Source organism: Astyanax mexicanus, chromosome 3, assembly GCF_023375975.1.
Source record: "Astyanax mexicanus isolate ESR-SI-001 chromosome 3, AstMex3_surface, whole genome shotgun sequence".
NCBI classification, from domain to species: domain Eukaryota; kingdom Metazoa; phylum Chordata; class Actinopteri; order Characiformes; family Acestrorhamphidae; genus Astyanax; species Astyanax mexicanus.
The window spans coordinates 21,669,344-21,683,291 of NC_064410.1; the positions used below are offsets into that span (position 1 = coordinate 21,669,344).

At 38.7% G+C, this 13,948-nt stretch overlaps 1 protein-coding gene across 16 annotated transcripts in view; it reads left to right on the top strand.

Moving 5' to 3' along the window:
• epb41a (erythrocyte membrane protein band 4.1a) overlaps positions 1–13,948 on the top strand; it is an 82,523-nt gene that overhangs the window by 11,292 nt on the left and 57,283 nt on the right. For 12 of the 16 annotated variants that reach the window (XM_049476178.1, XM_049476173.1, XM_049476179.1 and 9 more), the window contains exon 1: positions 9,445–9,827. Coding sequence is in view for 4 of the 16 variants with exons in the window: in XM_007253025.4 (XP_007253087.3) it covers positions 9,427–9,827 (401 nt within the window). In the remaining 12 variants the exon portion in view is untranslated. Of the gene's footprint in view, positions 1–9,426; positions 9,828–13,948 lie in introns of those variants that run through there. The other 4 variants (XM_007253028.4, XM_007253025.4, XM_049476177.1 and 1 more) reach the window with 1 other exon arrangement.

A 13,948-nucleotide genomic window follows, 5' to 3' on the forward strand; every position in this document is an offset into this window, starting at 1 on the left:
TGCTTCAGTTTATGCTCAGAATGATGATAATTGTGCTTTATACTAAACGTACATCTGCACAGCGAAGTTAACAGTGTTTACAGTCTTTACAGATGTGACTGTGGGGATGTGGTTGGGGCCAACTGCAGGTGGAGAGTAACTGAGAATGAACTGGCAACCAGATGGCATCATCTGTGTGTGGTTTTCTTACAGCTGTGTGTGTGTGTGTTCTGGAGAGATTTGCCATGCATGGTGACACAAATACATTGAGGCAGCTTTTCTATTGCCTGTGGGCAGGATATTAGCGCCCTGACAGAGGCTGTAAACTCCTGTGATCTTGATTGGACAGTGGTGTTACGCTGCCTGCTGGTCCATGCCATGCTGGCTTAATGCCAGGCTAAGTTATACACAGAGTGCCAGCTAGTGATAGGTTTGTGCTCGGCCTCACAGTTTGTGTGTTCGCTGCCCTGGGTACTGGGCTAGGCAGCCAGCTCACAGAGCCTGAAGGAGATATATTAAAAATGGTGTGCTAAATTTGGAGTCATTTACTGGATGTGTATGGGCATTATGTGTAAAGTGCTGCGTGAGGGCAGTACAGTGTAGGAATGCTTAACTGTGTGATATTGTTCCCTCGGGGCAGGCAGGAGAAGTAATCAGCATTCTTTTTCTCCTGACCACTTCGCAGGCATGAGGGGATGATATCACACAGTTACACATTTGTTCATTGGACTATCTTCACACAGCACTTTACACATATTCTTCAAAAGTCTGGTCTGGATAATAAATCTAATTTGATTGCAGATACATTATTAAATTATGTTAATAAACACAATGTGGCCAAAAATACACAACCGCTACATTCATATTACCAATTTAAAGTTACTCAGATCAGGACTTTGTGGACATGTGAAATATCCCAACCTTTCATACCTGCTCTAGTTAAATAACGTTTAGATAAAACTTTGCCTGGACACGGATCTAAAAGCTTTTAGAACATTTATTTCCGATTTTAGGGTCACGTTTCGATTCGATTCTCGATTTTCTTTTTTTTTTTACAGCAGAGAGGCCTATGCCAGTTTTAGGTTAGTCTATGGTCAGTCATTGGTTTGATTCATCAAATTTACAATATCTTATTTCTAAAGGTGAGCTTGATATAAGTGATGCAAAGTGATACAAGTGATCTGTAATACACCACATTAGGCACTAATGGTCAAATTTAAATAATTTAATTAAGATATATATGTAATGCCATTTGGTGGCTTTTTTGGTAGCAGCAGTGTGCACTATTAAAACAGCATTGTGCAACATAACAAAATAAATAATGAAAAAAACACAGGAACAGTCATGTAAAAAATAATAGAACAATTAGAGCCTTAACAAACTGAACTCTATCCTACTATAACAGTTAAACATGAAAAATAAGACTCGGTCCCTGAGAATGACCAGTTTTTTTCTTTAATAAAGATATATTATTAACTTTATCTGAGAGAAAGATGCTCCTTAAGGTACCAAAACTATTAACATATTTGAGGCTAGACAAAACAACTGTTATTTTTATATTTTAGAGTTTTTCTTTAAGAAGATGAGAATGTCCACATTCTCTGGAGAAAGGGCTGCTCTTTGAGTAGTCACAAATCGTGCTGCGCCTTGCGTAGCTTAGAGGGAGGGATTGTCGATCCTCTTTTTGACTTCGAGTCTCGAGACCAAGACGTAATTTTGATCGATTCCGATAAAATATCGAAATAGTGACACCCCTACTGAGAATATAGACATTCTTTAATATTGTGATGTATATCGCCAAAAAAAAAAAGAACATTTGCAATGTATAATTATTCCAATATTGTGCTGCCCTACGTAAAACACACAAACATAATCTGCTGGTTTGTGAAAAAATGTGGATGAACAATATGTGAAATATTCCATACTGACTTAGAAATGAAACATAATAATGAGTACAAACAAGTTTTATGTACCCCACCACCACCCAGCGGTGAGACCTGCTGAATTAAAAGGAAAATATGATGACATCCCTGTTTCTTACTAGCGTCACAGTATGTGCCTTATTTTGTTCATTTTTCTTAAGGTTAGGATTTATCTTAAGTTTAAAGTGGGCTGGCACTAGGGCTGGGCGATATATCGAGATTTAAAAAATATCGATATATTTTCATATGTGATATTAGACGAGACAATATTGTTTATATCGATATAGACTACGCTGCGCTACAGTTAGCTCCGTCAGTTCTCCCGTTGTCTCTCTGTATAGCCTCACCTAGCCCCCTCTGTCGCCTCCCTCCCTCACTAAACACACTACCCCTCCCCCACCAAAGTCAGCATCAGGAAGCAAGAGAGAGAGCAGGCGACAGAGAAACCTAACGTGAGTCAGATGAGCAGCAGAATAAGGTATTTTGTAGAGTATTAGTAAAAGGCGGTCCTGGTCCACTATTAAGAACTAGTTTGTCTCGACGGGGTTTATTTTGAACTTTACTAGCCATTGGCGGAGGTTTTGCAGTGCAGGAAACTCAAAGCCCAATCGCCTGCGTTCTAAATAAAGTGTGGCGCGCACAGAGGAGAGATACAAAGCTCATTCAGACGCTGTTCTCTATAAAAACACACCGTAACGGCAGAACCTGACTTTTCAGCGAAACAGCAGCACGTCTGATGTTCTGAAGCATCACCACTGAACTAAACACTGATTTTTAGAGCAGACTAGAGCTGGGCAATTAATCGATTTAATCGATTAATTTGAATTTACAGTTAAGGACGATGTGTTTTTATGAAAATCGATTTTCTCTGAGTTTAATTTTCACCACCGATGCTCCCCTGAGCTTAGCCCCGCTCCTCTCTCCCGCGCGCAGCCCCGCCTCTTTTACGTAAAAAATAAAGTTATTTTGAAACGTGACTTCCTATTTAAAAAAGCAACAGAAGTTGTTCATTTGTTGAAGTTCATTTGTATCATTTCTAACACATTTAGAGTGTTTTTTACTCACTTTTTTCTCTCTCACAATGTTAATCCTTTACAGCTTCAAAAACATGTATTATGCAAATTAGGCAATGACGTCATTTAGCGACTTCTAGCGACTTTTAGGAGATTTTAGTAGGGGAAAAAAATCTATTTAAATCGAAAATCTGAATTTTTTTTTTTTTTTTTTTTAAATCGAAGATTTTTTTTTTTTTGGGCCATATCGCCCAGCTCTAGAGCACACACTCACTCTAACTCTAGTGTGTGTGTGTGTGTGTGTGTGTGTGTGTGTGGTTATAATTAGTATAATTTTAAATGACTTTCAGTTGTTGAGGCTACTCTGATATACAGGATAGGGCACTGAATTATAAAAAAATTATGGAACATGTAGCTTTGTCTCAAAAGTATCTTTTTGATATTACCTTATGGGATGAAAAAAATATTGAGATATATATTGTAAATCGCAATTCAGAAAAAAATATTGAGATATAGTTTTTGATCCATATCACCCAGTCCTAGCTGGCGCGTCTCCTCTGTAGTGTAATTAGCAGCAGTTCTACCCGGACCCCTCCTATTCAGCCCTCTGCACTCCAGCCAGGAACAAGCTGGGCTAACACAGAGACCCACATAATGAAGGTGGTAATTAGTAACCTTCAGTATTCTCATGCTAATGGAGGGGGGAGCTGAGTGGCAGTAACTCTGTGTAACTCTGTATGTGTGCATCTGTGTGTGTTTTTGTGAATGGCAATTCAGGTGACATTACTATGGACTCATTTTATTGTGTTTATTGTCTTTAGGGCTGTCATGATTGGATTGCTTTATCCAACTCAATTAGTGCTTAAAAGTAATTATATAATTTGTGTGTAAATATGATGCATATTTTTATTCCAGTAAGAAGTGGAGCCTGTGGTGTATTTGTACAAAATATTTTATTTTCTGTACATTACCAGTATAGATTTAAGTAAATAAATAAGGATTTTATAAAAGATTAGTTATATAACTACATTAGGATTTACTGGCATTATCATGTTATAGGTTTGCTTAGCTAGAGAAGGTGTGGTTGCATCTTAATAAGTAAAACAATAAAAACAATAACTGTAGTTTAGCCATGGGTAAATATGAAATTACAAAACGTGTAGTTTCAAAGTATTTAAACACTTAAGTACGCCACAAAAGTTGGTTAAAAATTATGCAGTCAAGATGTGAGTGAAGCTTTAAATGGATGAGTTCAATATTTTATTAATTATTAAGTAGTTACAGACATTTTTACACTGTCCCTTCATTTTTTTAGTGGCTTAAAATTAGTTGGAAAAATAGACACGATTTGGGCTAGCTAAGCAAATGCTAGCTTAGCATGTAAGCTAGCTACAGATCCCAACAGTACAGAAAAAAACACTTTAATTAGCCTTTTTAATACTTTAATTAGTATTTTTAATACTGTTATACATGTATTTAATTGACTTAAACATATGTACAGTGTTGACTCAGTCTGTAAATAAAGTGAACTTTTTCTTTGCTCATTTTTCAGTTTTACTCAGTTTTACTATAATTCAGTGGTACGATAGCCACGTAAACACACAGGACACAGGAACACACAGCAAATCCCCACCCTGGTAACACTATGCTGTAGTAATGTAATAAGATGGTATGAAGATATAAATGCGGTTCTACTATTCTGTGACCTTTTAATTTGTACTTTAGTAATAAAAAATTTAATTTAAATAATTATTACAAAGCTGCTTTTTGCTACAGTTTAATTTGCTCTTGACTGTGTAGTTAAAGTTGATATATAAAAGTGTAAAAAACAAAAAGCCCTCAACAAAGCTGTGTAGCATGGCCCAGTAATTCCAGGGAAATAGATGCCTTTGCAAAGAGAATAAGTTAAATTCTCTGAACCTAATAACAGATTTTTAGTTGGATACAAAATGCATTTACACACTGTGATTGTATTAATTTAAAACAGTCAAAGAAAACAAATCTTGCTTAAAATAATAAGGAGATGTTCTTTTTAACTTTATGCCTTTTTAGAAATATTAGTTTTGTACACAAGCTCATGCTACTTAACCTTTGAATTCATCAGAGCTAGAGATTCCCTCTTGCCTTGTTCTGCTATTCTCTGTTAGATAACAGGAGGACCTACCTCATAACCCAACCCCCAAATCACATTAGTTATACCAAAACAAGCAAAAACAATGGCCTGGAAACTTTCCCATGCGTTTTCTGCATTCCGCAGTAGGGCTCTAAGCCATTTAGAAGCATTAAAGTGGGAAACAGAAAGATACTTTTATTTTGTATTTTTCAGAAAAGCAAAAACACTAATTTAAAGTCATTCTTATATTCATATCTGTTATTAAAGCTTATTTTTAATGTCTTTATTCCAAAGCATTATTCATATCTGTTTGGTTTTGCATACCAAACAGTCATGATTACTGGTGTAACAAGTAAAATGAAAGTAAAAAAAAGTTTAGATTGGATCACAGTTTGGTTTGCATCAGCAAAGAAGAAAAACATGACATAAATGTGAGACAGTAATTTTAGGTGTCAGTTTGAGAGTATTTTGTGTCACTGCTTTGTATTAATGACTGGGCCTTATTTTAGTGATCTATAGCGCATTAATCAAATGTGAATCACGAAGCTGTATTTAGGGGGCGTGTCGATGTGTCTGGTATGGAGAGGGTTCAAAAAATACACCTTGCACAGCTTGAAACGTGCAAAAGGCATGTACTGATTCTCTTAATTAATCATGTGTGTGTTTTAGGGGTGTAACGTGAAATAAAACAATCAGCATGTTCCTTGGCATTCCCTTTAAGAGGCAGGTGCACTACTGACGTGTTCATATCTTAACAGTGTTATGCTTTGAGCGTACTGACCTGCGTGTTCACGCTGTGTAGGTACACCAGCAGCTCATTTAAGGGAACATCAATGTTATTTTATTCTTTATTCTGTGTTGTTGAGTTAAAAGTCGGGTTTGCTCTCTGAAGCGCGTGTGTGTGTGTTTAACAAGCCGGGGTGTACACACGCTGGGTGCGCACAGTATAGCACTTATAGGAATGGACTCTGACTGTTGTCGAGGTTTATTTTAGTCAGTTGCGCACCTGTGTTTTTAAAAGTTACCTATACACACCCCATCAGTGTAGATTTATTCCTTAATTCCAACATTGTTTTAACGGCCCCGGTGAAAAGTGTAAAAATAGACAGTTGATGGGGTGTGAGATAGCAAGGAGCATCGTAACGCGCCTTGCTCAGGGTGTACAACAGGGCCCATGGTCTGTTTGTTTATTTCTTTCAGTGACATTTATTTAGACATGGTCTTGTTTGTATGTTTCCATTAATGACTCTTTTTTTGGCACAGTCTGTTTATTTTTATCTTAGGGACTTTTATCTTGACACATTTTGTTTGTGAAGTAGTGGTGGTGTGGAGCAGTTGCCACCCTCTTGTTTTCTTTTTTTTTTCTTTTATTCTGTTAAACTTGACATGTTAATTGTCGAGGGTTTCTGAAGTTTGCTTGCTTGAAGATTTCTCCAGTATACAGTCCCACACCTCGCACTAACATAACTCACGCACCACAGATTCCAGAGAGTTTTCTTCCTGTCTTTTTGGAATTATGTTTACAAACTATACTATTTTTTCCACACACTTTAACAGTGTGACAGACAGTTACTGGGTTGAGATTAAGGGGATTAATATTATAAAAAGTACAGTAAAAAGCAGCTGAAAAACTGTACTTTTATACTGGTAAACTTTTTCGATTCAATTTGTTGTTCACATGAGTCCTGAATCGTCCCTAGTGAGCGCGTGTGGTTGTGCACTAACTAATTGATTCAGGTAGGTTGCAACAGATTTGTTGACTAGTTGTTATTTCAGTCAATTTAGTCGATTATTGCACCACTTACTGTAAACTCAGGAGTGTCTTATAAATGTAACCAATGGACCTATACTGCCTGGTCAAAAACAAAGTTGCCACCAAAAAAAAACACTCTTAATATATAGTTGGACTGCCTTTAGCTTTGATTGCGGTGCACATTTACAATGGCATTGTTTCGATAAGCTTCTGCAATGTCACAAGATTTATTTCAATCAAGTGTTGCATTCATTTTTCACCAAGATCCTGCAGCAGCATTGATGATGGTAGAGTCTGACCACTGCACAAATCCTTCTCCAGCACATCCCAAAGATTCTCAATGAGGTTAAGGTCTGGACTCTGTGGTGAAAAACCCATGTGTGAAAATGATGATCTCATGCTGCCTAAAGCACTCTTTCACAATTCCAGCCTGATAAATCCTGCTGTTGTCTTCTTGGAATATGCCTGTGCCATCAGAGAAGAAAAAATCCATTGATGGAATAACCTGGTCTATATTCAGTATATTCAGGTAGTCAGCTGACCTCATTCTTTCAGCACATACTGTTGCTGAACCTGAACCTGCAGACCAACTGCAGCATCAACCCCACATCAGATCGCAGCGGGTTTATGGCAGAGACTAGCCTGGGCTTTGTATGTTTCTTTGTTTTGTCCTCAGAATTAATGCCTGAAATTAAGCCTTATTGCTGACTTAATTAGGACATCTAATCATAATGCAGTATTGGCGATTATGCATTTATTATTGTAAGTGTAAGAGACCTGGTGGTTACACACTTCCAAGCTGTTACAGCTGATGTGCCACTGGATAATGAAATAATTAAATGTAGATGCATTACGTAACAAAAGCAAGCGAGTGTGTGTGTGTGTTTGTGTGTGCATCTAAAAACAGCACCATGCTGAACACAAACTATGTTAATGAATATCACACTCCTCGTCAAAAATAGTTGCACCCAGCAGCAAGTGTCTGATTGTACTGCTATCCCATGCTGCTTGAACAATCATGCAGATTTTGTGGCACATCAAGTGGCATCCCACTCATTTTTAATTAGGTATAGATCTGGTGGTGCAGCTACTAGCATTGGCATAGTATCTGTCTTTAAGGCAAGCTTTTGAGATGGCAGCAGTATGTGGATAAGCATTGTCCTGCTGAAAGATCGCATCTGCGTTCAGAAAAGGCAGGGCCACCAGTGTTAACGTAACATTGGGCTTTCATAAGCCATGTCTGGACGGGATTAGTTTCTCAGGGGAACGTCTGTGTAAATTATTTCACACTTCTACTCAGTGCTAAAACTTTTGCATCCGGACTGCAATTGAAAAAACAGGAGGACCAGTGAGTTTTTTGGCTTTCTCGGTCACTTGACATCGCGTTCAGTAGCTCCTCCATTTCCACTTGCTGTTGTGTTTACAAGAATCTCTGTGGAAACATGAGCCCAAAGTGTAATTACGCTACGTAGCAGGGGACAAATAGCTATTTTATTTAACGCGAGGTGAAGAAACACAGACATGTGCGTCCGGGCAGAACTAAAATTACTCAAGGACCACAGAGTTCAGTGAAAAACAGTAGATAATTCAGCCTGTTATTTTCTCAGAGGATGTCTGAGAAAAACACGTACATGGTCGTTCTGGACGGGAAAAAAAATCACAGAGGACCCCCCATAAAAGAGAAAAATACCCCAGGACCCCCTGAGAAACTAATCCTGTCTGCATAGGGCTTTAGTGTCTATTTGTAACAAAGTACAAATGTGAACTGGCACTGTATGACACCAATCTAATATACTTTCTTGGGTTCATTTTGACTGGGTGCCCATTTTCCGGCCAAGTAGCCACAAAGTCCCAAATTGTCTCCATTTGTAGATTATTTGCCTTACTGCAGTCTGGTGAATTTCTAGAATCTTTGAAATCACCTTTAGCACTTTTCCACCAAAAGAACTCTTCTCTGGTTCTTGAACCAGTTCCGTTCTGGCTTATAAGAACCATGGTGCTTTTCAGTAAACCAGCCCATGTTTCTACCAGCTTTAGTGGAACCATCAAAACATCACATCCTACGTCATCAACAGAGGATGTTGCACAGTGATGGTGCTCCTGTACAAACAGACACGCCCACAGATGCCTTCACGGTTCACGATGAATAACCTTGTATTCTTCGGTTCCAGCTGCGAACGTATGTTCCTGATTCCGAAACCTACTTTGGGGCAGCAAAATGGTTCAAAATTAGGTTTGTAAACCAGAATAATGCATGTTCCATGTTGGCAGTAACTCTTTCCAAGCTTGTGGAAAGCAAACATTGTTCTGAAATATCCTCTGAAATCTTTTTTTGTCATCGCAAGGCTCACCTATACACAACCTCATAAAGTTTCAAAGGGTTCACTTACTTTTTCTAGCAACTGTAAAACCTACAGAGAAGACTAAATGTCTCAAAACATTTATAATTGGTCTATAAGAAAGTACCTTGTTTTTAATAACCTGTATCTTCTTCACCCCGATCCCACTGTATTGTGTGGTACTGTGAACTCAACTCATAAAGATGTATTAATTGTAGTAATGCTAAATCATAGTGTTTTTAGTACAATGCTGCTGATCATCTTAATCTCAGTGTAATAATCCTGCTCGCTCCTCCTGTGTTCTCAGTGGCTGCCATGACCACAGACGAGGCGGAGAGTGTCCAGAAGAAGCAGGTGCGTGAGCAGCAGCAGGAAGAGGAGGAGCCTGGAGCTGCAGATCCTGGCCCTTCTGAGCCGCAGCAGGACGGGGGCTCAGGCTCGCCGCTGCCTCCTGGGGGTTCGGAGGAAGAACAGCAGCTGAAACCACGGCAGCGCACCTCGGCTGGGCGTGGCCTCTCCCGCCTTTTCTCCTCCTTCCTGAAACGCCGCTCCCAGTGCTCAGAGGGAGAGGGGTCCGATGCGGAGCGGGCGCAGGAGAAGGAAGGTCAGGACAACCCCAAAGCCCCCATCGCAGACCCTGAACCTGAGCTGCGCATCGAGGGAGATGCAGCAGTAGACCAGCATTCTATCAGCAGCGCAGAGAACCAGGTGAGAGAGAGAGAGAGAGATAAAGAAAGAACACACTGATTAAAACCACTCCGCTGATATGCTGCGCTATACAGGAGTTTCAGTGAAGTTTCTTTAAGCTGGAGCAGAATTAGCTTTAGCCGCTACCCCCAGTGGTAGCTTTTTTGCCGTTCAGAAGTAAGTATATCGGACTGTAGCGTGCCCATTTACCGTGTTAAAACAAGCTACATGGGACAAACTGCTAGCTGATAGCGCCCTGGCTTACCGGACCACTCAAGGTTCCTCAATGTAGTGCTGTCAGGCAGCATTTACTAGCGCTAAGCACTGCTAAGCACAGCTAGCGCTGCTTCTAACCACGCTAAAATACTGGAAATCTAAGCATACAGTTAATAAACAGTATTGCTCTACTCACCCAAATAAACAGTTTTCAGGTGATACATCTGTGTAGATTAACATCCAGCGTTCATTTGACTTTAAAGAAAATATATATTTTTTAAGAATTATAGTTATGTTTACTTAGGCACTTCCCCCAGCTCCCCCATTAAAAGGGAAACATGGCATAATCCGTTGTGCCTTATGCATAAAAATAGGCAAAAAAAAATAGACATTCATAGATATAGTCCGTAAAATACGGTAAATGGGAAAATTATATTCAAAACCTCTTGTGCAAACTGGGTGACTGATATTCTGCAAAGAAGTGTATTCCTAATTTTTTCATGGGCTAGAAAGTACACTGAACCTCTCTTTCACTCTGAAAAAAAGACATGGCTTAAATGGGAAATGAGTTAGTTGTCAGTTTGGTCAATACTGTACATTCATCTTGTGGATAGACACAGCCTTTTAGGACACAAACTGTTAAAATCAGGATACACCTACATTTTTTCTCAGCTCAATGATTAGAGATCAGCCGTTTCCAATCCTGGATCATCAGCAGCCGAAGTCAGAGAGAGCATTGTTGGCCCTGTTTTCTCTGGATGACTAGCTGGCGCTTTTTCCTGACATCACTCCCAAGGTGATTTTGTTCAGCACAGGCATCTGTTAGCTGATGTATCATATGGGTTCCTCCCCTTTAAGTGTGCTGGTACCTGGTACACTGCATCAGTGGCAGTTTTTAAAGTTTGAAAATATAATGAAGGAGGCCATTGCTAGTCTCCACCCTCCTAGTGTTGGGGCATTGCTATTGATAGGAGAGAGTCCTACTGCATGGGTTGGGTAATTGACCTTCCAAATAGGGGAGAAAATGGGATAAACATTTAAATAAATTATAAAAATCATTAAAGAGCTAAAGACTACATTTTGCTGGAAAACACATAGATGAGAACTTCTGGAACAGTGTACTTTGGACAGAATACAGCATAGGGGTGGGCATGGTTTTAAAATCCACTTAAGATTAAAATCCAAAAGCTGAAGCGGAGATGGATCATGCAACATAACCATGACCTAGACTAAGGAATGGCTCAGAGTGTTCTGATATGCCCAAGTCAAAGCTTGGATTTTAAACTTGTTTTCAAAGCTGTGGGAGTAATTGAGTAGTGTATTGTTAATATATACAGTTTTTAATTTACTTTTTGGCTTTAAATTCATATTGTCTTTTTACAAATAAACATCGCAAAGGTGACAGTCTTGACAAAAAGAGTTTTTAGATACTTCATACATACCAGTTTTTTGGTATGTATGTTTTTTTTTTGAGAGATGATGCAGGATTAGATGAAAGAAGGCCTGCCTACAGCACAAGTTAAAGGAAACTGTAATCATTGCATCAGAAGTGTGAACATCCCGAGCTCCCAGGCCAAGTCTAGAAGGCAGAGATCCCAGTGAGATCCCAGGATTATATTGCAGAGCAAAGCTTGGGTAGGCAGAGTCTTTGGTAATTCTAGACTTTTCTCAGTAAATTCGAAGGACGTGCCGAAGTTAAACTTTTGGGGCAGAACAAAATGAAACATTTGGCAGGATGCCCAATTACCAAACATGTTTGGAGGTTTGATTTATTGGTCCTGCATCTGCTGCTGAAAGGAAATGAACAAAAACCTAGTGGAAACACTGCAGTATGATTTTAAATATGTTTAATTCATTTTGCTACTTTTTTCATCATTGGATAAATTAAATGTTTTTGTGTTACTTTTCAAAGAGCACTGGATGTGTTCAACATCCCAGTTGGCATACATCATATTTTTCAATAATATCTACTCATCTGCATTGCGTTTGGTGATGTAAGACTTGGGCGTGGCTGCTTAGATGTGGAAACCCATTCCATGAGGCTTTCTGTGCACTGTTCTTGAGCTAATCTGAAGGCCACATGAAGTTTGGAGGTCTGCAGAAAGTTGTCATCCTCTGTGTACTGTGTTCTACAGTATCAGTTGACTCCACCCTGTCATTTTATGTTAACAGAGTCAGTTGCTTTTGTTGCCAGTGGCTTCTACTTTGTTATAATACCACTGACAGTTGACTGTGAAATATTTAGTAGTGAGGAAATTTCACAACTGGATTTGTTGCACAGGTGGCATCTTATCACCACACTGGAATTCACTGAACTCCTGAGAGAGACCCATTACATTACTATATTCCTTTTGGCAATTTAGTGTACCAACAAAGCACAATACGATAGCCATTGTTTGAAATAAATTATTCCACTTTTTCACGTTTTTTTTGCCAATTTCTGCTAAATCTTTTTGGTTGCAGAATATTCTGTTCATCCTTATAATTTCTTTAGGTGCCATAATTTCAGGGCTATGAGCCTCTACTTTTTATTTTGATGAAAAGGACAGCACAAGCTCAAATATAAAACACATTTTAGGAAATATATTGGGAAAAAATATCAGATTGATCAAAATTATAATATAAATTGCCAACTCCTGCGGTGGATTGGTGGCCTGTCCAGAGTGTAAACTGTCTTCTGCCCAATGCCGGCTAGGATAGGCTCTAATAAACAACAAACATTATTGTTTAACATTAAAATTCCACATTGTATCATAACTTTGACATGCATGTATATTTGATCATGATATGGTTTATATAACACAGAGAGTGTCACTCTAACCTCTACGAAGTGCAATATCGGCTCAGCTTCCAGTAGCGTTGAAAAATCTGTACACTGTATTATTTAGCTGTAACAATACATTATTAAACAGCAGCAGGTTATAAATGTAGATAACTGATTGTAATCACAGCAGCCCTGTAACAGATCATGAGCGAAAAAATGCTCCTTTCTCTCCGAGCTTCTAAAACGGGCAGCCCAAGTAATTGATCTATTTTTCCCTTTTAATATTACGACTTTTATTTTCATAATATTACGACTTTATTATTGTGACTTTTCCTGGTAGGCTTCTGTATTATTTTAAACCAGCCATATTGCATTATAAGTGTGACTTGAAGACAGGTGCAACCTATATGTGTACAAATAATTTTTTCTTTTTGAAATTAGTGGGTGCGGCTTACAATCAGGTGTGCTCAATAGCCCGGAAATTACGGCAAATAAAACCTCCAGCTGCTGAAATTTGCGTTTTTGAGCCTGAGTGCACCAGCAGGTGAATTACAAAACAAATTCAACCCTGAGATGATAAAAAAATGCACTGCTTTCTGTATAATGTAGGGCAGAGTGAAGAACAGCATAAAAGCCTTGAAATACTGTCAAAGTCTGCATGAAGTTAAAAGCACCTTCACAAGCTTACATGCTGTGCAGCTTCTCTTTTCACTGTCACTTTAAATTTGGCAGTCACATTCTCTGCCGCCTAATGTGTTTGGCCTAGCCTGGCCTGTGCTGCGGGAGAATCAAGCTGATTTTTAGGTGGATTTGCTTCTCTCAACAACCACAAAGGTCTTTCTGATATCAGGGTGATCTTAAACAATCTTCCAAGATAATCCTGTAGTGTGGACATCTATAAATCTGTCTTTACTTCTCTCATCTTCTCGCGGTGTAGGTCGTGTCTTAAATGTGAAACGAAAATATGAAACATGTTTATTAAATATGTTCTCCACAACAGAATTGGTCCTGAAGGTTTAAGTTTTGGAAGAAATAAAAATACCCCAAAAAATTTGGAACAGTCATGGAAATTTGCTCTACAAATCTTTGTGTTTCAGTTTACGTTAACGTAAACTCAGAGTTAATTCAGTGATTTAGCCCTACACAATGGAACTCTCAGGAT